This window comes from Ischnura elegans, chromosome 10, assembly GCF_921293095.1.
Source record: "Ischnura elegans chromosome 10, ioIscEleg1.1, whole genome shotgun sequence".
Lineage (NCBI taxonomy): Eukaryota > Metazoa > Arthropoda > Insecta > Odonata > Coenagrionidae > Ischnura > Ischnura elegans.
The window spans coordinates 8,531,655-8,557,174 of record NC_060255.1 but is presented as its reverse complement, the minus strand read 5'-3'; the positions used below and the strand labels follow the sequence as shown (position 1 = coordinate 8,557,174).

Sequence of the window (25,520 nt, the reverse complement as noted above, 5' to 3'; positions counted from 1 at the left end):
ACACGATGAGTTTAATTCATTGTTGCACATTCGACTTCCTAGTTCTCAGCTGAAAACAAAGTGCCTTTCATTGCTAATTTGTAGCCCCTCCACCATGTATAAGCTTCAAGTTTCCATTTAATTTCAAAACTTCATCTTCATCGGAATTCTCATCATCATCATCACTTGCATCATCTCCTGTAAAACTCCACACACACTTATGGTCCCTTTTTGGTTAAGAGGACGCAGTACACCCCTATATTACATGCTTCTACACGTTCCGTTCTTATACCGTTGATTTTGCTTGTACAGGCATGCGGTTTTCGATATATTCAAGGAAAAGTATGTAGCTAAGTCGATATCTTATTTTAATTTTTTTCTAAATTATACAACTATGCAAGGCGGTATTGGAAATAATGGGAATTTTCGGGAATCTCTCTGGAATATTGAATCCATTAATGACGTTTATGCTTACGCATCACCTTTTAGTCAGATGTTTATGGTTAACACACCAACTCTCGTGGCCAATGCTTTTCAGATAAGTGCGTAATTAACCCATTTACGGCCAACGTTGCGAAAACGCAACATTATTGAGAAATGCAAAAAAAATGTTTCAATTGAATTTTATTAATTTAGAATTCGCTTTTTTCGATAAAAATAAGTTAAAACTGATTTTTAGTGAGATTATAATGACAATTAATAAGTATTTCGATATTTATAAAAATACTCAAAATGTGTCAATTTTCGAGTCTCCTGTTAAGCAAGATAAATAATTTTTCCTAAGAGTAACTATTCCCTTTATTAAGTTTTTTATTCGTCCATGTGGACATAGAAATTTCAATTAACAGATATTAAAGCTTATATTTCGTCAGAGAGTCAACATTATGCGAAAATCAGATCCGGAAAATAATGTTGCGTTTTCGCAACGTTGGCAGAATCCGATATCTATAGGCAGTTATGCAACCCGCATTACTAAATATTTCCGTCTCGTAGGAATATGCCGATTTTACTGTCAGATATAATCCTACGCATTTTTATGCCTCGTATTTGACAGATATCGTCATATTTGAAAATTAAAATTTCCAATGAGATGCTGCATTATTTTACCAAAATCTAATATAAAATAGAGATGCATTACGTCTTGAAAGAAATGAGTCAAAGTGAATATTTTTACAGAAGATAACGTATTTTCCAGTTTTTAATTGACATTTTTATCACAACGGAATGAATTACAACAAATGATGGTTATTTATGAATTACATGAAAGCATTTCGGGTGCAACGGAACACAAAACTTTGTACTTTCAATCCGAATGAATCCTTCCTTACGAGTTCCTTTCCTTCCTTATTAATCCTTCTCGTACTTCACGATTTAGCGATATCACCGACTTCCACAAAAGGATATTGGGCAAATGAAGACGATAAGGTGTAGATTTGGTTCGGCAATGATTGAACCAAAACATATTTAGATTTATAAAAAATAATCTACACTTTTCAGACAATTCCTGTCTGGACAAAAATGACAGATTTGTAAATTATGACCTCAATTTGACGACTTGAAAAATTATTACAATTCGGAATATTTGCGCATAATTTTGAAATAATGAGCAAATGGTACCTTACTTTGGTCACTACAGTGCATAAATGTTCTTTTAAAACAAGCCTTTTAGATTTTGCTTTTAACTTTGGTGCTTATGTTATTCAGACGGTTTTAGGGTTCAACCAGGCGATAGAAAATTACTTCTATCGAAATTTAGGCTTGGAAGCAAGTGTTATCCTGGAATTTCTCAAGATTATCCCTGATCCCTCGAACCATCGTATGTTTTTCAATAACTTCTTTTCATCTTGAAGACTATTTATTGTTTTGAAAGAAAAAGGATTATTTGTCAATGGAGCCGTTAGTGAAAATACGAGTAAATACGTATAACGGAGGAGTGTCTGATAGAATATAATAAAACCATCGACGTGAAACCGAGAGGAACATGAAAACAAACATTTGATAAAGCCCAAGGTCTTAGTATTGTTCGATGGAATGATAAATAGATTGTCCCTGTAGACAGCAATACAAGTTTTTCGCTTCCATTTGGCACAGGGAAAAGTTTCAGCAGAAAAAAGAAAAAACTATTTCACATAATATTCTATGTTAATAAAAGAAAATACCATTCGTGTTATTGGGGAGTATAGTAAATACATGGGAGGTGTGGACCTACTTGATAATGCAAATTACCGCACAAGAATTCAGGGGAAAAACGGTCCTAGCTTATCAACTTACTGGACAGCGTTTGCACTAACGCCAGGAGATTGTACAGGTTATGCAACGGAAGTAAATTTCACTGGTAGACTCCAAATCGTATCTAGCAGGGACGCATCTAAAAAGTGAAATGAATAAGTCAGTAGATGACGTACCCCTATACAATTCGCGTCCATAAACATAGAAAAAGTTAGGCCATATAATTCATCGCGGATTCGTGAAGCATGAAGGGATGAATTTGGCCAGAGTTAAAAAAAATTCAGTAGTTGCCGAAACAGTGTAAAAGCCAAACCATGTTTGACTGTACGAAATTTTATGTTCCATTGCACCCAAAATGCTCGAGTATTTCATAATTAGCCATTAATTTTTGTAATTCAATCTGCAATGATAAAATTAAATATAAAATAAAAGATCTGCGAGTGAAACAGGATTTCATCAGGACTTTTCAAAGTCCGTAAGGGCAGCATTTTCGTTGTCATTCGTGTGGCACATCCGATACAAACAGAAATTGAAGGTGTATCTTATATTCAAGCCAACATTATTTTGTAATCCTCATTGGTATATTATTGATTTTGCTGCAATATTTACCTTGTCGCCAAGGTTTTTCCAATCACTACCGCTGATGCAACTCCACTACGAAAGCTTTTCGGATTCATAACGTCTGAATAATTAAGTACTATTAAAATACAAATTCAACAGGAAAATAGAATATTATTTTTATGCTACAAAAATGATATTTTTCGTTCCCAAGTCTCTTTTCCGCGGTTTTATTTAGGTATCTAGTATGTCAGATGCAAAGCATGTGTGCGATCTGGCCCGAGGGACCGAAAAATGTGCGGGTGGGGATGAGGACCCCCGGTTACGATAAGGCGGGGACACCTTCCAGCGAATGTGGATTTATTTCCTCCGTGACTTCCGAGGAAGCGCATTGCAAAATTCTGCGTCCATACGCTCTCAGCTTTCCATGAATACGGATAAAAAAACTCAAAGTGACACCCATGCTGAAAGTAAAAGGGCTCTAATGAGAAAGGGTAACTGATCCTCGAGTATCGCTACTGTCAGGGTGCACACACACCCAAGAGTGCGAGTGAATTCCCGTTGGCGACGGCCACGGGAGAAGCGAGAGCTTGCAGAAGCCTCGCCCTCCTCATTCCTTCAAAGAGGAACACACTGAAGATAATAAACCCTAGTCAAAAACGCCGAGGCAAGGATGGATTGTCTGAGATGACTCTACCGGCCGACAAGAGAACTATCTCCAAACTCAGACGGCCTCGAGGGAGGAGAAAAATTTATGTCCCACATCCTCTTAAGACTGAAAAATTCCTCAATTTCATGACCCCATGATTGAAATTTCTCTCTGAGAGTCATTCAGACCCAGAATGCTTTATTTAATACAGTAAAACCTCTACGTAGTGAACCTCTTTACATCATAAACCTCCATACATCATACCATCCCTGCGGTCCCGTCAGATTTACATGTAAATTTATAGGCAAACCTCTTTGTAGTGAACCTCTTTATATCGTAAAACCTCCACTTATCATACCAAGGAGATACCCCCGAGACGGCCTAACTACCTCTTCAAATCAAACCGAGACAACTAGACACCATTAATGCAGCCGCGATTATGTACATGGAATGGCATTTTCAGTGATAAATGTTTCACCCTTATCATTTTTTTCTTATATACCTTTAATATGCTGTAATTTTCACGTTAATCATTAGTTGTGGCAATTTTATTCCATATGAGAACATACCTAACAGTAAATAAGAACAAAGGTATATAACTATCCTAATCATTTTAAATGACTGTTGAATTAAGAGAGATCTCATAATTTTCTCTCAAATCATAGTAAAAATCATGTGATAGCACACGCTTTCTGTAATTATTATGTATATAGGTAATAAATACCCCTATGGAAAAATTGTATAAAACTGCTTCAAATTTTTATACATTGCCATGGCAATGTATAAGAATGTATAAAAATTTGAAACAGTTTTATACAATTTTTTCATAGGGGTATATGTTCACTAATCCATGCATGTTTGTTTAAACACATACATATAATGGTTTTATAGACAGTAGTGCCTTTCATTTCTAAATGATATGAAAAAATGGTGCCTATCACTAAAACCTCTTTATAGTGAACCTCCATACATCAAAATGCCCAAACTTTGGTCCCCACCGTTACGATATAAAGAGGTTTTACTGTACATCCATAATTAGGCCACTTCAAGCTCCAAATCAACTACCAACAATCTTCTCCACGCACCTTACCAATTAAAAGACTCGTAGCATTAAGCACTTGACCCCCTTGCTTAACTTAATAAGTAACTTAGGTGACCAAAAATCAAAAATATTCCAATTATTAGCTTAGACACTGTTATACTTAGCAATTCAAACAATTTAGTTTCCTTTGCTCCTTTTGCAGCCCTTGGCTAAGAACCAGAAATATTTTGTTTGCATGTGAATACACATGCACACAATCGGAGGTTACTTCACTCTTGCAAATATATAATTCTTTTTCAGTTTCTGATGCATTTAATGAGTATTCTGTGTGCATTTACAGGGTACTTGCCCCAGTTTTCACATTTGTTTTGTATTTACATGCTATTTGCGGCAAGGGGAACATCCACAAATGGAATCTGCACTAGTCAAGTGATTTTGTCCACACAGGTCTGCAGGACTGCTCTTAAATGGTGCGATGTTAAATGCAAAAGCTGACTACATTTCCAACGGGGAGAAATGTCTTTGCAAGAAATATCTTCGACCACTGAATCATGCCGTATTTCAGTGAATCTTTTGGCCAATTTTCTCAAATGACTGATGTACTGGTTAAACATTTGAAAACTCAACAAAACTGACATTGTCGGCATGATGTATTCGTAAAATTATCAAAAAACTTCCATCCCATACCAAACATATTGATTCCCACTAGTTGCACTATTTTTACAGCTTTCTTCAGCGATCACAAAATACAAGAATGGGAATAAAATCACCGAAAATGAGGGAATTATTATTTTATATAATGGTTAATTCCCCATTTCTTTCTATAAATATGTTGATACTCAACTATATTGTACCTGATAATGATTCTCCACCAGTTTAACTTTGTTAAATACCACGGAAATAAAAGAAAAACTGTAAATACGAACTATCATGAGACTCCGGTAGGTTTATTCAAATCCTTCGGATACAACGAGCGCTCGGTTTTGCGAGGGATTATGAGCACTCGTTAAACCAAGCTACTACTGTAACTCCTTCACGTACGTAAATACATATATTGAAAAATATTACTAAATATTTTTGTAAGAGATGGGTCGAATAGCAGATTTCTCGAACTCGAATATCGAATTCGAACATTAAATCATTGCTTGAATACCTCGAATACTAGAATTGTGCAAAGCATATTAAACGTACATTTTTTCTTCTATTTCACTTGATGAATGTATTAATAAAAAGGTATATATCAAATACATTTTTTAAATGAACTTTTTTATTTTGAATAAATTCCCCACATTGATTGCTGTTGCTTTACATGAGCTATTTTCGGTTGCACTTTTCCTAAGGTATCTGTTTTTGTTGGGTGACTTTGTTTAGACGGACTTGTCATCTCCAAAGCCAACTGATTTTTTATCATCTCAACTTTATTTGAATCTTGGAAATCACTGATTTTGAATCGTACATCAAGAATTGTGGTAAAAGTGAATAATTGTTCTTTTTCCGGAAATTCATACCAACTTTTAATGGAGAACACCAAATCATTGATGAAACCTTGTAGATGACTTTGCAAAAACTTCTTAGTTTTTAGGAAATTATTAATGCTACTCACAAGGGGGATAACTTAAGAAGCCGTGACTGCACTTCAACTATCAAGAAATGTTGCTTCTTTGAAAACATCCAGAACATCAATCAATTGCTTGGTATCATCAAACTGTGGTGGAGTTATATCTACATTAAACTCAGGTTAGAGGCAGCCAATATTATGGCTTGCTTCTGTACCGGAAGATGCCTCATCATTTGAAAAAGGGAGTTCCATCTTGCGGTTTCATCCTGGGTGAGCATAGAATGAGAAGTGGTGAAAATAATTTTTTGAATGTTGGTGTATTGATGCATTCAGCCTGGGGCCTGTGCATATGCTGTTCTTTAACTAATATTTCAATGAAAATTTCGATCCTTGTCAACTTTGACGCATCATTGCTGAGCCGTCGTTTCCCATTAAGAAACAAAACTGACGTTAGGGGAAGCCCGCATCCTTGCAGTTTTCGAATTTCTTATGATATTTCCGATGAGTGGAACGGATTGGGAGCAGTAGCTCAATGCGTAACGGAAGGTACCCCAAAAGTCAATATTTTTCCTGCCATTTTAAATTTTTTTGAAGGGTTTCGTAGGGGACACCGGGGATTTTCGGATTTTTCCTCCTGATGATTTTCTGTTCCCACATCGAACAATATCTTTTCACCATTCTAATCCACAAATTTGATGTAGTTCATCAACTTTCCTAAAACCGCGCTGCATGCACTAAATGACTAGAGCCCTCTACATTTTTCCCAGTCAACTACCAACGGCCTGCATGCAACAGTGCATGGCACGAAATTCAAAGTATTCAACATCATACTTCGAGCATAATTATTCGATATCTCGAATATCGAATACTTTGTAGCATTCGAGGTATTCTAGGATACTATTCGCACATCTCTCATTTTTGTACAAAGTGGGAGAACATTTCAAAAATTTCGATTATATCTAGTGTGATTTTTGACCCAATGTGGGAGAGAGGGCTACCCTAAAACCCCCCCTTTCAAAGATCCAAAGATCCACCACTGCAAGGGAGACTTTCATTAAAAAGGTAATTTTAATGACATATTTTTTCTTTCTAAAATTTAAGAACTTCTGAGTTAAGAAAGATATGTGGCCATTATCTAGCAACAAATAGAAATAGATTGAGGACAAGTTAACATGACAAAGTAAGAGTACACATAATCATTTTCTGGATTACATAACTTGTACGCCATGGGAAGGAATTCTGATGAAAATAAAAATATTAGTAATGTATACTATCTTTTCATAAATAAATAAAAAATACTCAGTATCTCAGGATTCACTCAAGAAAATAGTCTCATTCCACACTCATTTCCATATTTTTCCATTTCATAAGAAATACGGGTAATGTAAAATAAATTTGATACGGGTATGCATAAGAAATAAGGGTAATGTAAAATGATATTATAGCTCAATTCAGAGGAAGCACACATGCTGTTCTTGAGTGCAAAATGTGTCTCCAAAGATCCCATTATAATGCAGGTAATCTTCAATTAATACTACAAAAAAGTGAGCTAATCTATGCTAGAAGGCAGTAAACACATCATACAAGCATTAAAACTCATACATGAATTCTTAGCTTTTCGCTAATAAGAAAGATAATTAATTCCTTGTGTAATAGGAGCAAATCAATGGGCTACCACCAAAATTATATACTATCATATTTAATGATAAAATAAAATATGTATGCATTTTACTTTGACTTTATACAATAAACAAAACATTGCAAACATAAATTTTACTTACTTGAGCTGCATTTTTTCTGTCTTGTTCACAGTCAAATAAGAAAGTGTCAAACACTCCAATAAGAGTAGAATCCCATAATGTAGTTAAATATGTCTCAGTAAACTCAAAAGCAGAAGGGAACTGCTGCAGTAGCTGCCACACACAATCTAAAAATACTAAGAAAATGGGAGACTGGAAGAAAAAAAGTTTTAATGTAAGTACATATTCTTGACCGACTACAGAGGAGAACATTAACATGTTTGGATACATATTTGGATCCGAGGTACCTGATGTGACCATCCCTAGTAACCATCATAAGGTTGAGACTACAAGTGGATACCTTCTTATCTCTGCGCACCAAACATATAGTTTCAATTTAGCTGAAAAATGCCACATAAATTTTTAGCATTGAAAGTGGAAATTTTAATAACTGCCGAAAGTCCACGCATATGCCTGCAACATGGCGTGATAAGATTTTAAAGAATGCCGCAAAATTTTTTTTCCTTAGCTTTGATGTTCAAAATAGGGGTGCATCTCTTAAGGATGTTTATGTGGTATTTACAGGTACATATAAGGCCAAAAGTAATCGGAATCAGTATCCATAACTTTTGAAACCAGTCACGCGCCATTATTATGAAATAGTACACATACCTGTTCATTCTCATATCCAGATATGAATGATAGTCTCTTACAGAAAGGATGTCCCAGAGCCACCCACTCTTTTTGAATCAGAGACTGGAAACCAACAATTGATCGCCAATACGGGTCGAGTGTTAATTGCACCAAGCTGGATACCACTGCCGACATATCCCTCCCATCTCCTTCTATGGAAAGAAAATTAAATACTGCAATGCATAAGCTTTCAAGCAAAAAGAGAAATTAATTGAGGCACGATATGCCCATAAATATTTTTCCCCGAAAGACAGAGGAAAAAAAATCATCAATGTACCACCATTACAAAAGGATTTGAGAAGCAAACCCAGTTTCAAATGGCACACCAAGGTTTGCAAATAAACCAAGTTTTCAATTAGGTAGTTTAAAATATCTTCAGGTAAATATATTTATCATTCCTCTGCTTCTGAAAATTACTAGCACAAATATTTTCCACAGATAAAAGGCTCCTTGCTGCTGCGGCAGAAGCTACGTGGGACAGAGCAAGAGTTCTATCTCCCAAAGGCTTAAAGAGCATGAAAGAGCATTGAAAGTACCTCAGTGGGACGCCTCAGCGGTCGCTGAACATTACACCTCCTGCCCTGGGCATAAAATAATGTTTAACGCTACACAGGTATAGGTGAAGATGGAAGAATATTACGAACGTCTTGACTATGTGAATCCGTTGAGATAGCGAAAAAGCCTAACAACTTCAATAGGGAGGATGGATATAACCTCAGCCATATATGGAGAGGATTCCTGGCCCAATCTAACGACCGACGGCTATCGCCTTCCGTGAAAATTCAAATTGAGTCAACATAGGGTTAACTAAACCTGTGTAAGCTCAGGACGAGAACGGTTTCCCTCCCATTCTCTTGAAAACGCTCCAAGTAGGAGGAACGAAACGTCAAGCAGATAATGTTACCTGTGCAGCATTTCCCGAAAGCAACCACCAACATATCACAGATAGTTTTATACAGTCGAGTTAAGACCTTTTCTCCTGCATTTTTCATAAGCTCTGCAGGAATGTCATCTATTCCTGGGGCCATTTTCTTTGGCAGGCCTCTTAATGCAGCATCAAATTCCGATCTTAAGATGCTCGCTCCCATATCATCTTTTTCTATTTCACTTTTCTTTTTGATACTTTTGAGCTAATTTTGCTTCCGTCATATAATTCCTCCAGGTATTCCTCCCATCTATCGGCTTTGTCTTCGTTTTCAGTTACAATATTTCCATACTATTCCTTCATGGCATTACATCTAGTGTTTCGTTCCTTGAAATAGTTCCTCCCTATTCTATAGGCCGCTTCCACTTTCCCTTGTATGAGGTTATTTTGCATGTCCTTGCATATGTTCCTCATCCACGCTTCTCTGGCTTTCCTCACTTTATGGTAAATCTTGCTCCTTAGTCTCTTATAGCAAGCTTTCCTCAGTATTCACATTCATTTAATTTCTGTTCTTCAATGAGGATTTCGTCCGTGATCCATGGCTTTTTGTTAACCCATTTTCTTCTCCCTAGAACTTCTCTATCGTCCTCCTCCTTCCCACTTTTAATAAATTTGTCTAGCTATTCTCCACTGATTTTTCAGTCTGATCTAATCTTATCTTGCTTTCCACCACTTCTTGAAAAGCCTGTTGATGTTTTGGCTCTTTTAGTTTCTCTAATTGCCAGGCATTCTTCGCTAATTCCTTTCACTTCATGACTTTCAGATGGCATTTCATCATCACTAGATTATGATCACTGTCGATATCTGCCTCCCGGTAGCTTTTGCAGTCCTTTATTTGGTTCCTAAACATCTGCTTCACTAAAATATAGCCTACTTGTAATCTGGATCACCAACGGATGAAGTTTGCCATGAAAAAAATATTTGACTTAGCCGGGATTCAAATCCGGATCTCCCGATTGTTGGTCAGGTGTGTGAGCCAGTTAGGTGTCAGTCAGTCAGGTGTGTGGCACCAAGTTAAGTTCTGCGCCGGTGTCACCTTATGAAACAGAAGTAGTTATTCGAGATCAAAAGGACTCTATCATTTCCTACCAGTTGTCTGATAATTCTAACCATAATAACAGTATTGACAGTGTAAGGGTGCACAGTGGTTTGTCCTCAATCCTGTGTTTAAACATTCAATGCCTACGCAATAAACTTAGTGCCCTAGAAGTTTCAGTCAATGAGTGCCCATATGACTTTCTATGTATAACAGAGCACTGGCTCAAAACTGAGGAATTTGATATCTCCAATATCAAGGGTTACAGGCTGGCAACATCCTTCTCTAGAATTAAAGCAAAGCACGGTGGTACATCAATCTATGCTGCCCAGCATTTATCTGTTAAAGTAATCAACATCAGTGGGTTATGCAGGGAAGTGCATTGTGAGGCAAGTGCCATATATGTGAAAGAATACCATGTGATTGTTGTGTGTTTATATAGATCCCCAAATGGTGATTTTGTAATTTTTTGCCAACAGCTAGAGCAAATTTTAGTTACTCTCTATAAGTTTGGTAAGGTTATAATTGTATGTGGTGACCTAAATGTCGATATTCGATTTGACACAAGAGAGACAAACTCCCTCATTGCTCTGCTCATGTCCTTCAATTTGCACTGTGTAAACAGAGAGCCCACAAGAGCCAGCTCTTGCCTTGACAATATTATCACAAGCTTACCTGCCTCTTCTTATAATGTCAACGTGACTGACTTAGGGTTGTCAGATCACCTAGCTTTGGACTTCAGATTTACCACTGAAAGAAGAGTTTCTGAACCCGTATGTACGACCCATCTTCCTACATTTACTCGGTATATTTCTCATATTGGTGGTGAAAATTTAAAATCTCTATTGTCCAATGTCACCTGGTTTTCGCTCCTTCAATATCAAAATGGCAACGATAACTTCACTTGTTTTTTTGAGAATTTCATATTGCTCTTTGAACACTGTTTCCCCAAAAGACTTATGTCCAAAACTAAAGGTAAAAAGCCCAGTAATAAGTGGTTTACTAAGGAATTATCTCATTTACGATCTGTAGTAATCCAACTTCACTCCAAATATAGTCACTCTCGCAATATTGAGGACAAGAAGGCCTGGCTTCTTCATAAGAAGGAGTACATAAATAAAATAAATCAGTCAAAAATTATGGCAAATGGTACTCTAATTAATAAGGCTGACAATAAAGTAAAGGCAGCCTGGAAAGTTATTAATTCTGAAACTGGCTCTATACATCTCAATTCAGAACTCCCTTTCTGTTCTGAAAGCCTGAACAAGCATTTCATTGACTCAATCAATCTCATCATCTCCTCTTTAAAGAGCCCATCTGCTGATGCCACTGATCTTCTTAGAGAACTCCCTGTAACCGCACCTGCTTTCAAATGGCAGTGGGTTACTCCCACTGACATTTTTAAAACTATCAAAAGCTTCAGAAAATCAAACTGCACCGACATTTATGGATTATCTGCCAACCTTATCATACAATTAGCAGATGTACTCAGTGAACCCCTTGCAATAATCTGCAATACCTGCTTTCAGTCAGGCTCATTCCCAAAAAAACTCAAGATATCGAAAATAGTCCCTATTCATAAAAAAGGTGATAGAACCTCACCAGCAAATTACCGCCCAATTTCTATCATTCCTGTTTTTGGTAAAATAATTGAAAAAGTCATTAAAATTCAGCTCTACAATCATTTTCACGATAATAATCTATTTACACCCTCTCAATATGGCTTTCGTCAAGGTCGTTCTACATCTTCTGCCATCAAATATGTGGTCGATAACTTACTGGAGGCTTTTGAAAATAGATCCTCTCTTGTTTTAACAGCTTGTGACCTTTCTAAAGCTTTTGATTGTGTTTCCCATCCACTACTCCTGAGAAAATTACAATATTATGGTATCAATAATTCTGAATTAAAACTCATGGAGTCCTACTTAACAAACCGCTCGCAATGTGTTCAAGTGAATAATTCACTGTCTGCCCCTATTAACGTAACACATGGTGTACCACAAGGATCAGTCCTCGGTCCTCTTTTATTTTTAATTTTGATTAATGATCTCCCACACCATCTTCCTTGCACGTCAGTCTTATATGCTGACGACACTACTATCATACATGATCTAAATGACCCCACCTATCCTTCGGATGTTATCCTTTCAGTGGCCGAAGAATGGTTCTCAGCAAACAGGCTTGCCCTTAACACAAATAAAACCCAACAAATGGTGTTCTCCTTAAGCCCTACTCTGTACCACACTAGAAATTTAAAGCTACTGGGCTTTGACCTTGATTGCAGACTAACATGGGATTGTCATATATCCTCTACAACTGCTAAGTTATCAAAAGCCATATTCCTCCTTAGAAAACTGAAAACACTCATTCCTGCCGAACATCTTCGAGCAGTTTACTTTGCCATTTTTCACTGCCACCTCTCCTATGGCATTGAGGTTTGGGGCCATTCTTCCTCATCTAAAGAGTTATTCATTCTACAGAAAAGAGCCATTAGGATTATTACCAATTCTAACGTAAGGGAACATTGCAAACCACTATTCAGGCAGCAAGGGATTATGACATTGTACGGTCTATATATATTTAAATGTTTAATAAATGTGAAAGTGAATATTGACAGCCATAAAACTGGTGCTGATGTCCACCATTACAACACAAGGCTCAAACATAATCTGTTACAGCCCCACTGTAGGCTGTCAACTACAAAAAATTCTTTTGACCATGTTAAACTTTGCATGTTCAACCACTTACCTCAAGAGGCAAGAAATTGTACTTTAAGAAAGTTTAAAGGTGTTCTTCACTCGTGGATAGTGACTCAAGCTTTTTATTCACTCAATGAATTTCTGGAGAGCAATACTCTAAATTGTATATTCTAGATTTAGTTTTTCTTTGACGAAGACTATTACATTGTATTATGTTTAATGTTGAATAAATTATGATTATAATGATTATGATTACACCACCAAGGCATTTTCTCAGAGCAAACTTCGGGATGGGTTTTCCCGAACAAGATGTTGATGTCACTAGTCCACACTGTGGCACATGTGGCGAGGGTCGTGCTTACTAAGCCACTGTCAGGGTGTCGGGGTCACCACATGTGCCAGTGTGGACTTGTGACGTCAACATATTGTTTGGTAAAACCCAAACCGAAGTTCGCTCTGAGAAAATGCCTTGGTGGTGTAACTGGCTAACACACCTGACCAACAATCGGGAGATCTGGGTTTGAATCCCGGCTAAGTCAAATATTTTTCATGGCGAACTTCACCCAATGGTGTATTTACCTTTGCACCCGTGCACGTGACTGCATACAAAGTCACTTGTTCCAGCAGTACTTGAAATCTGTTTTCGTCTCCTGGCATTTTCTATGTACATATATCTTCTCTGCATGTGATTCTTAAATAGCGTGTTGGCAACCACTAATTTGTGTCCTGTGCAGAATTCCAGGAGCCTTTCTCTTGTTTCATTTCGATTTCCTAATCCATATTTTCCGATTATACTTCCACCGTGACCTTCACCGATGACAGGTTTCCAATCACCTGAAACAATAAGGTTTTCTTCACCTCTTACCTGTTTGATTACTTTCGTGATATCATCGTAGACATCTTCAAATTCTTCATCCTCATAGCCTGTCCTAGGCATGTAAACCTGTATCTATTGTATGGTATCAATGGGCTCAATCTCTAGCTTCACCATCACCATCACCTAGCTTCCTTTTATTGTACTGCAGGAAGCTTTTCACACATATTCTCGTGATCTTTCAGACCATTGTCCCAACCCTAGCATTACAGTTTACAGATCCTGTGTGTATTATCCTATAGCTTCCACTCCATATGTCTACCTCCTCAGGCCACTCCATTTAGCTGATTCCTAGCATGTCAAGGCTGAATCTTCGCTTTTCCACCATAAGGTTTCCTAGCGTACTGCAAGTCCTAAGTGATCTCACGTTCCATGATCCTGTCATACATTATAACTTTATCACAGTTGAGCGATGTACCCTCTCTAGTAGTCCCCACCCTGAGATCCGAATGGGGGACTAATTTACCTCTCGAATATTTTACCCGAGAGAATTCCATCATGCCTGATTATTTAAAGTAGGAGTAGCTGCGCCTCCTCGGGATAATAATGTGGTGGTTTCCCCTTGCCTTCCACATCGCAGTACTGCAGTCGTTTAAGTAAATGTTACCACGCCTGAAGTGAAATGAGTGTCGCTGTACTGACCACTGTGATCTCCACCTTAACTCCTATGAAGAAGAGCTGCTGCCCCCGAGCAATGTGAGGCATAATTGTAGGCGGCCTCCCATCACCAAGTCATGGCATCTTCACAGGTTTAATGTATCATTTAGATGGCATATCTTACCCAGGGATAGACCCATACCACCTCGGAATGCCGCCACTTATTGTCCACGACTGCTTATTCGACAAGTAAACTCACACAGCTAACCCCTATATCTAGAGGTTGACCCACCACCTGCAACCTGATGGATGCACTCAGAGGCTTGAAGCTCTTACAAAAATGAATTGCTGTTTGTTCATCTAGCTAAAATTCGAAATCAGCTTAAGCTATTTGGCTAATTTTTGGCTTTTAAAATATTTGCGGAAATCTAAACATTTGATGGAAAAAATGTTAAAAATGCAGGAAAATTTTAATTCATGGTCTATCATAGAAATTTTTAGCACTCTACCTTGCAAAACAACAGTAATCCCCTTCTCTATTTCCTTAACAGCATCAGCTGCGACTTGAAGACATACAGACACAGTATGAAGCCATTTACTGGCCTCCATCTGGCTAAGGAAATGATTATCTTGTAGCCAGAATTGGCCGACTGTTTCTGGAAATAAAGAAATCTTTATTCAAGAAACCATTATTATAATAATCACATGAAACTATTACAATACTTAGTGTATGCACAAGACGGAATTAAAAAAAAAAAATATTTGTGTTTATGATTTATCTCCAAAAAATACCCCAAAAATTTCTCACACCCAACAGACCACTACGAAAAGGGGTACTTAAGAGAATAACTATTGCTAGATTTACTATGAAATAATTTACATGCTAGAAACTTTCCTAAAAAAAAATTGTTACCTGGTGTACAGAGTTCCCTGAATTTTATAAAACTATTTTGAACATCTTTTGGTGATGGCAAAACTTGTAAGTCGATGATAGTTGGCTCTGTAAGATGAGGATGGGATCGCCTTACTTTCTCAAGCATTAAATTTTCTTGATCCCTGCAGAACAAACAAATTACATAAATACTATTAAAATAAAAGAAAACTGTGAACTAAAAAAAATACGTGGGAAAATGATATCAAACAATAAATACGTGAATGTATCATATTTATCCCATTTTATCAAGATATTCAATCAGTAGTTTTTACTACATATAAATTATTTCAAGTCTCTACAAAATTATATATGCCTTCTAACTTCTAGTTGTAAAAAAGGCTATTTATTTACACATAACTTTAGAAATAGATTCGGGTGGACATTGCAATAACCAAAGCCCCCAGAAAATATTGATAAAGATTCAGTTTTTTATATTTGTATACAAATGTATAATAATATATACTTCTTGATAATCCTTGATGAGGTATTTAGCATAAATATAACCTAGGTTGGGTAGAACGCGGTATAAGCAGAGGTCCGTGAAAGTGGTTTTGTTTTTTGCCAAAATTCGTTTTAAAACCATGTGATTTCGGTGTTATAGAAAATCTTGGCAGTGTAATTATAATGCTACAATTTTCCCACGTTTATAGGTGTTTTATTATTTTGTGGAGCACGTATCATGAATACTTATACTTTTATTAAGCATATTACATAACATATAACACAATCTGGATTGAACAAAATTTCTGATAAAACTAAATGAAAGAAATGGTTTAACTTATATTTGTGACCACTGCCAGGGTTCCCACTCTACCTGAATAATGAAATTCACGGCTTTTTCCAGGTTTTCACGGTTATTTTTTCAGGTTTTCACGGTTTTTTTTAAGGTTTTCACGGTCTCAATTTCGCTAAATTCACGGTCCGTTAATAAGCCAACAATAAGAAAATCACTGGCCGTATATCAACAGAAAATTAACGTACGCGACAAACGCCGTGAATGTTAACGCCGCAATGAAAAGTGATATCTGTTATGACGTGATCTATCGTTTGCAAAATTCAGGCCCGATAAAAGGACCAGCCCAACCGCGCTCTTGCCTGGACGCCGAATACCCTTCGGACCTTCTTCCGTCCGGACACCCGAGGTCCTTTTTTAATTCCTCGCCGAGAGATTGTTTTTTGCGCACGTTGTTATTACTGCACAGTAACGGAATTTCCCCCACCCCAATATTTCTTATTTAACGGAAAATATTTTATTCAAATTGTTTATAGAATATAATAAATTGATTCTTTCTTATTTAACGGAAAATATTTTATGAAAATTGTTTATGGAACATAATAAATCGAAAAACAATTTCATACACCGTATTAGCACGAATTAAAGACGAACAAGATTCTAAGACTACCCTCCTTTTTTGGAACTCCACTAGGGGACAATTTTTCTTTCTTAATAACGATACGATTATAAAATGAATGCGGAAAAACGATCAATGCTTTATTTTTTTGCTAGATTGCCTATGTCCCAGGAAACGCAGGATTTTGGCGAGTAATTAAGATATTCATTAAAGGTTTCAAACAATATTTTAGATAATAACAGGAATAGTAGTACTTTATCAAGACACATACGTCATATTGTTGATTCGACCCATATCTCTTTCAAAATTCCGAATGTTTGCTCTCCACTCGGCATTTACACTGCTATTATGGATTTCAGTCAGATGTAAAAATTCTTATCCATCAAACACCATTTGCAGTACACGTATTCACGAGAGCAATGTGCATGTTGTGCCTAAAACAACCGCATTCGCCGGTGCAGTGACTGGTTGTGAGATGGATCACGAAGGCCAAAAATAGTCAATTACTTGAATTGTTCCTGTCTAATGAATATATTTTTAATATAATTGAGGTAGTGTGTAAAGCGTGAACAATGTTGCGTTAATCGTCAGCGGCACGCCCACCTGGATCTTCGCCTTCATATCTCTACTTGTTTTCTCCAGGTAGCTCACTCAACCCCCACCCCTAACGTCATGTGCTAGCGGCCAACCCAAGGCGCTCTGTAATATTCACGCGCATCTAGCCCGGATTCTTTTCTTCATGTTCAATTATTTTCAGTCCATCTCTTAAAGTTCTCAATAGTTTCTTCGGAGGGACCATGGTCGGAAGACGAATAAAATTAAACTAGTGAAAATGACTTTATTAAACCCACATGGAAAACACTCAGTGGTTCGAAGTCCAGCCACCCTGGAAAGTAGGGAACCACTCGTACGAGGTGAAGTTCGGAACTGATGCTATCGCGTACGGGGGTACGCAGAGCATACTGCAGAGGGCGAAGCGTGACCATATGACTGCGCCATGAAATTTTTTACCCTAAAGATACCCATTCTTTTCTAACCATCGTAGCGCCAGATGATCAGATGAATTCGGATTGTTAGTAGGGAGAAACAAAAATCCTGAGAAGATATCCCTTCGTCAGTAACTCTGACAAGTGAGACTTATAGTATAGCTCGTAAATTGATAACTGATAACAACCTGATATCATGTTTTCGGAACAAAATGCCGAATTAACTGCCGAGAAGCTCAGCTACGAGGATATCGCGTTTCGCCAAAAATCACCATCCCCTTTTGTCCATCAATTTCCTTGCTTAAAATACGTCGTGTGTGGTCTCGTTTTTTTTTAACGTGCAAATTACTAACATTTCAATCTAATAAAAGCATAATAGCAATTGCTGAATATCATTGTTAGATACCTTTTGGGCTAATAGGTGATTCATGCAGCAGTGGACCTCCATAAACTGGGAACGTCGAAGCAGTTAGGCTGAAAAAGGTCAGTGGGTGAGAAGAGGGGGGAGCGCGAAACACTTTTCTATTGTTCTCGTGTAACTCGATATTTTTTTCGAAGCTAAGGTCTTCGTAATACGATCCCTGCGCGAGCTGGGACCTTTTTTATTTTGAAGAAGAGGAAAGCGTCAGAAGGGGGGAGGAAAATGCTGAATGGAGGGGGATAAAGGTTCTTGGGAAATGCGCTAATGTTACTTTCCCACGGCACTGAGCTTCTCCCAATGGTAGTTCCATCTCTTGGGGAAGATTCCAACTATATGCTTGTCGTTATTAGCCATAAATGACACATTGTATTTATTTCGTCTCATTTTCGTCAAACGATGGATGCGGGAAAATTCTGCGTCGGAACCGCGATCTTCAAACGATCAATGCGAGAAACGATACTTCGGGGAACGATAGATGCGGGAAAAAATTACATTGTCTATAAGGAACTTTATTTGGGACCAGAAACGGCGAACGATCAATGCGGGAACGATAGATCGAGGTTCCACCGTATAACTTTCTTTTGAAAGCGGCAGTGTAATGACTTCTTTTCTCTGCTATCGTAATACTCTGAAACCAAAACTGAATCGATCTCTCTAATCAGAGGCAAATCATGTTCCCTTATTACCGTTGCTCTGGGAAAAATGGAACGACTTTGTAGCAGTTTATATCGCGACGGCATTGAGTCTTTAACGACACAAACAAACAGCATTACCTTAGATAGCACAAAGCGGAGGAACTGGATCACCACCGACAGTAAATAACTCCACACAAACTTTCCAGTTGCGACGTAAAACTGGCAAGTCCCAGGTCGACGCATGCGAAAATCGTGTAATGCTGTGTTGCCATAAGCGGAAATCTTCTCTCGTTTTCAGGGCCGCAACGCGCGAGAATTAGTAACGTCGCGCCGAAAGCTCGCTGTCACCCGGTTCAAACGCAGGGAGCGTAGTGTCCACAGCGCATGGCAGGTTGTCAAGGCTAGCGGTCTTCCAGTCATAGGATTGAGGGTGTTGAATAAACGTTCAAATTTTTCGACACAAAGGCCATCTAGATTTAGTTTCGAAAGTGGTCGCTGCAGCCAGTGGGAAGGCTAATTGGGTGGAAGGGGGACTAAGCAGTGACCGAGGGAGGGGAAACCAAGCCATTCGAGGAAAGTAAACAAGCTGATGAGAAGTGGTGTCATATTTCAGGAGGGGGAGAGAAAAGGCCTGCGCTGGGGAAAGATGTTTTTTTTCTTCAGGCAACATTCGTTCCCACGCTTTTCTGACCCATGTCACGATGCTCGCCACAATGAATGCTCTGCGCTCACTACGAACGAAGTTGAAAATTTCTGGGAAGGTATTATTATCAAGATTGAGAGATTTTTAAGGTTTCAGGACGAAATTCACGGCTTTTTCCAGGTTTTTTCACGGTAGACGAAATTCACGGCTAATTCACGGTTTTAAGGTTTTCACGGTTGAGTGGGAACCCTGCACTGCAGGCCAATTTTTAAAAACTTTCATATCCTCACCATCTACAGCCTCTTTGTGTTTCGCAGCATTGTGCACATTAAAGATAACTTAGAAACCTACCCCATACGATCCACCATCCACTCTCATGACACCAGGGCTAAAAATAACCTAAATATTAATTACTGTAGGCTGTTTAAGACCAACAACCAGTCTGACAATTTGGGAGTAAAATTATTTAATAAATTACCCAGCAAAGCCAGATCAGTGAGCATCACAAGACTGAAAAATGTGCTGGAAAAGTGGCTGTGCAATTATCCACTGTACTCAATTCATGAATATTTTGAGCTGGACTTTTCTTCTCTTTTATTATAAATGTAATCTTTGTAATGTATGTGTTTCTAATGTTTTGATCCAATGTACATGTTTTGAATGTTTCGTTGTATTGAATGTTTTTATAAATGTGTTACGATACGATGTATACGATAACTTGACAACATCTGCGAGGGCCAATCCTCGCCGTGGATGAATAAAAATTATTATTATTATTATTGGCTCAAGGTATATGAATGGTTCAAATATGTAGTCTTGGTGAATACGATCGGCATACAGCAAATTCCCACTACCTCATACGTGTATACTTCGAGAGCCATTACAGATTTTTTGGATTGACCAGTTTCTCTACACTAAATAAAGCCTTAAAAAATGCTTCTGTAGTAGCAACAACAAGCTCCTCCTTTGCTTTCTTTGACTGAGTGACTGTGTGCTCAAATGATAACTGTCGTTTTGTGGGTCCCGTTTCTTTTGCACATTTATATGTATCGCTACTGATGTGCTTTAACAAAGTGTCACATCTTTCAAATTAAAATGTTTTATCACAAACTTTGCACAATAATACTCTGTATTTCACATAATATCCTTCTCAGCTGAATTCACTTGCCCTGGTATGAACAGTATCACTAGCTTTTGGCATTTTAAAATTCCTATCCTTTGTTTGATATTTAAAGCTGGAACTACTAAAAAAAAAAAAAAAAAAAAAAGCCCAACCGCAAAACACAACCTATCATGATGGTGTTTTCAAACTGAGTTCTGAGATGCTACGGTATAACCATAGTACTGTATAACTTACAAATTGGCCTAAATGTTTAATGTCGCGGGTTCCTTTTCGATAACCCTCACCCAGGTGTTGAGGGAAGGTAGGACAGCAGCTCTACTGTAAAATACCTCGGAGTTACGCTAGATAAACGCCTCACCTGGTCTTGTCACATCCTGTCATCAATTAAGAAATCGCAGGGAATCTATGCCGCTTTATTTCAACTGATGAAGTCGAATTCTCCTCTGGCTTTAAAAACTAAGCTTTTACTCTACAACTCTTCGATCAAACCACTATTAACGTACGCCTCTCCAGTTTGGCTACACGCCGCAGCAACCCATCTGAAGCGCATACAGACTTGTGAAAATAAAATTATTAGGAAAATAATTGGAGCACCATGGTTCATTAGCAACCGCCAAATCCGAAACGATCTCAAAATAACACCAATTTTGTCATTTCTTAAAACCGCAATAGAAAAATTTCAACATTCTTTTGGCAAAACCAATAACGAACTGTTAATGAATCTTTGGGATTACATTATTCCAAATAAACCCAGACATAAAACTCCCAAATTTGCCCTAAAACCTTCCCATATTCCTTTCCCCACCTAACCCAATGCAATGCTTAGACTGAAACCTTAAGAAAAGAAGCCAAGTATAATATAAGAAACCATCCCGTTCCTGAATCAACTAGAAGACAGCTGATTGGCTGGGAGCTAGTACTGCTGCTATTAAAGAAAACTCCGCTGCTGCTGCTGCTGAGGTAGGACAGCAGCTAGATAAAACAAAATCGCTTAGCTCTGATCACAGCTGTTGCTAATCAGTCAGGAAAGGAAGTGAAAGAAGCACACTTAAAGAAACATAATCGGGTTCAAAGAAACTTAAAAAATTATTTCCCATTTATCGATCCTGAAACATCTAGAATGAGACGCTTTCTCACCTGAAGAATTAGATATTATATTTGGCCAATGTCAAAATGATTTTTTTTTCATTATAGCTCAGTGGAGAGCCAAATATCCGACGATCCATCTCCTAATAAGGAGAAACCCCTCTCCTCCAATCCTTTCCGTTCCTTCCTTTCCTTCCCTCAACTGCTAGCGCTTTGTGCTTTCAAATAACCATACGAGTCTATGGATGTCTTTAAACGAAACGAATGGCGCGCCGAGGTCACCACGGCGCCCATTTCAACCCGGCATGGCTGTGCGCTGTCTACGGCGTAAAATACAGGCAGTGCTACATTGAGGCCACTTTTTGACGAAACGACTTTTCGCCGGACGCCGTTCACGTCATGATGCCGCCGTGAAATTCAGGCCGCTTTCAGATGAGACAGCTCTCTGCCACGCTGTGGGCCGTGCGTGAACGGCGGCCCGATCCCAGCCAGCGGCCGTGTTTAAGTCAACGAAATTGTTACATTAGACCCACATTCAAGGTTTTCCTGCAACAAGTTATCCAATAATGCTGTCTAATGCGTCGCGGTGAGTCACCAGAATTACTGCTCGGCATAGATGCGTACCGGGCGCGTGAGCTTGTATTTCCTCTCTTCCGCGGCCGCGTTAAATTTCTTTCCGCACATCTTTAATTCGTAAAATCTAATTCTTCAGGTGAGGAAGCGCCTCATTCTAAATATTTCAGGATCGATACATGGGAATCGAAGAGAGAAGCTGTGATATAAATTTAACTGTAAATTCCGGCGGAGAAATCACTACAGTGCGCGATATTACGCGGATGCGTTACGTGAGACTAAACGAGCCAATTGACCTTGGAATCGTAATGAGATAGAGCAAATGAACGTTGGCAGTGTTAAACAATGAAGGCTTAGTCTTTAATAGATTATGACTCATTAGATGTGATTTTTTTGCTAATCCAACTATAAATGTGAAATTTCGTTTTTATCTACCGATTTCGCATTATTTCGTGTTATTTCGCGATATCGCATCTTGCGAAATTCACGGACCTCTAGGTATAAGACTTAGAAAAACACAAAAAAACTTATCACACAACTTAATTTTCGGTGTGAGCGGGTCATCCCACTGAAACTTCTGGGATATATCTTCCGAGTGTTCCTCTTTCTGGCCCTCTATGTTTAATCATCTACTTATTTATTTATCAAAGTGTTTTTCCAGAATCATTTTTTTCAACACAATATATTACGTTTCATTCAAAACTATACCACTATTCTCCATGAGAGAGACTGAACTGGTGCTGTCTTCTCTTGACGCAGTGTTCCGTGAGGTAGAGAGGAGGAAGTTGGGGGTGGAGGAAAGGGGAAGGATTGGCTAGCGGCTAGTGTAAGAAGTTCAGCCCAGGCGGTTTGAACGTTATTTACACCCAATCGTGTGCCAATTCACAAGTTCTCACCTCAATGCTGGTGCCATTTTCAGGAAGTATTTCAATTAGGGAAAGTGAAAAGCACTGGTTAAAAGAAATATTGTGGGAGGCGGTGTGTTGGGGAACAGGCTCATCAAAAACAGCACTTCATGCTTGAAGGAGAGCTTTTTTGAGTTTTAATCCACAAATACAGCTGTCAGATTTTCTCTACTACTCCACGGATCACCTATAAAACCAAATTTATGCACCATTTCCAAAGCCACCCGTCCACTTCAAAAATCCCAGCTAGTCACCACTAATTCAGCCTCACCTTGCAATGGCCCCCAGATGCAAAACCAGTACGATATTTTTTCCACCCCCAGCCTCTTTTCTCCCCAAACTTAAATGCCTCCTGATATTTCCCTACACCACCTGTACCTCTACCAACATCATTTACATTCTTCATCGTAACTTCTGCCCGGCTTTCTATGTAGGCCAATGTACCTATGCAATAACTAATATGACTTGACCTCATAATTAATAATCATCGTGTCTCCTGCCGTCCGTTACCCCCCCATGCATCCTTCCCAGAACCCACACATTTTTGTCCCACGACTTGCCCTTACATGATTGTTTCAAGGTTTCAGTCATTGCATCTTTTCCCCCTCTCACTCCGCCCTCAACCTCCACACCCTCGAATTAGCGTGCATTTGGTGCGTAGAGGTTTTCTGCACTTCCCTGGTTAAATGTATCCGGCTAAGCCCCTCCCCCATCATCCCTTCTCTAGTCCCTTCCCCCATCCACATTAATTGGCACAGCTTGGATTCTAGGTTGTCCTCTGCGTCGATTCATCTTCGTTACAACAGTTTCGCCAGCGTTGCAGCAGGAGGCATCTTCAAGTCTTTCTGCACCGAACCTCAAATACTCTCCACATCCCTGTAGTCTCTGTAAATTATTCAACCAATTCTTTTCAGCGGGATCATTTTCTTCAGCCTGTAAAACAGCTCTTGCTACTCCTATTTGAAATTCCAGCATTTAAGATGATGTATTTATTGTCCTGTATCTATCCTCCCTATTTTATTCAAACAGGTTATTCATGACAGTCTTTCATCATTTACTGTCGCTTACATCTCACCCCGGCAGCACGGCTTCCTTCCAGCTAGCTCCTGTTCTATCAACCTATCTATTCTACATCAGCATATCACAGCATTCGAAACCTCCTCATTTGGACGTTCGCTACATTGACTTTGTGAAAGCCTTTGAATCCGTCAATTGCATCCTTCTTATACACAAACTGTCTCATCGATATAATATCCATGGTTCTTTCTTATCAATACATACTTTAGGAGTTTCTAACCAAGCGCATTCAGCACGTTGTTCTTGAAGCATCCCCATCCTTTCAGGCTTCTCCCAAGGCAGCAAACTCGGACCTCTTCTCTTTTTCCTCTCCATCGATGATAGTACCAGCTGTACACTTCCCAATGCAGGTGGAATTCTCCTCCTTACGAATGACGGCAAAATATTCAAAAGGCTTGAGAATACTTCTGACTCTCAGTCATTGTAGTCTTCCTTTCATTCCCTCGAGGCTTGGTGCCTTCAGTGATAACTTAAGATTAATATGACCAAATCCAAATACATACCTTTTTCTTTAAAACACACTGTCACTCCTAATAAATACTGTATTTTTAGTATAGTATAAATAGTCGTGGGAGTTCTGTATGGATTCACTACTGTTACTGATCCTATTGCCATGAGAGCTATTTTCACTGGATGCATTCTTCCAATCCTCGAATACTGCACCTTATTCTACTCCACTGCCTGTCCCTCCAACCTGAAAATTCTTGAACGCCCTGTTAATTTCTTCATTTCAGTTGTCCGACACTAATTTCCTCACCTCCATAACTCTTATCCCTCTGAAATAATGTCTGCCCTATCATAGGCCCCACCATCCACCCGTAGGAATATTCATGATCTTTCTTTCATTTAAAATGCTTTAAATGGCAAGTACCGATCCTCTGAAACACTCCCATACTTTTCACTCCACATTCCCATCCGCACCTTTCATAATAACCACGCACTACACCAACCTCAGTTCTCTCTCCCAGAGATCACTTTTATACAGACCTCGTATCTTTTTCAATACCATTTTGACTACTTAGCCTTTGCTGGATCTCTCAATGCCTTTCGGATCATTCAAGAGGCAGCTTCCAAAAGCCAGCTTCTCCTGAATCTTTGCTTCAGCCTTTTTATAGTTTTTTTAAATAGTTTATATTTGTTAAAGCATCATATTTTAAGTTTTCCAATCAATGTGAAGGCTTTATCGGCTGTTTCTGAATAATTAAAT

The 25,520-nt window shown here is 38.5% G+C and overlaps 1 protein-coding gene across 1 annotated transcript in view; it reads right to left on the bottom strand.

The window, feature by feature from the left end:
- LOC124166993 (myotubularin-related protein 10-B) overlaps positions 1-25,520 on the bottom strand; it is a 42,946-nt gene that overhangs the window by 3,077 nt on the left and 14,349 nt on the right. The window contains exons 8-11 of the mRNA XM_046544751.1: positions 15,492-15,634; positions 15,088-15,234; positions 8,427-8,599; positions 7,797-7,967 (exon numbers count right to left, since the gene is read on the bottom strand). Of these exons, the coding sequence (XP_046400707.1) occupies positions 7,797-7,967; positions 8,427-8,599; positions 15,088-15,234; positions 15,492-15,634 (634 nt within the window). The remainder of the gene's footprint in view (positions 1-7,796; positions 7,968-8,426; positions 8,600-15,087; positions 15,235-15,491; positions 15,635-25,520) is intronic.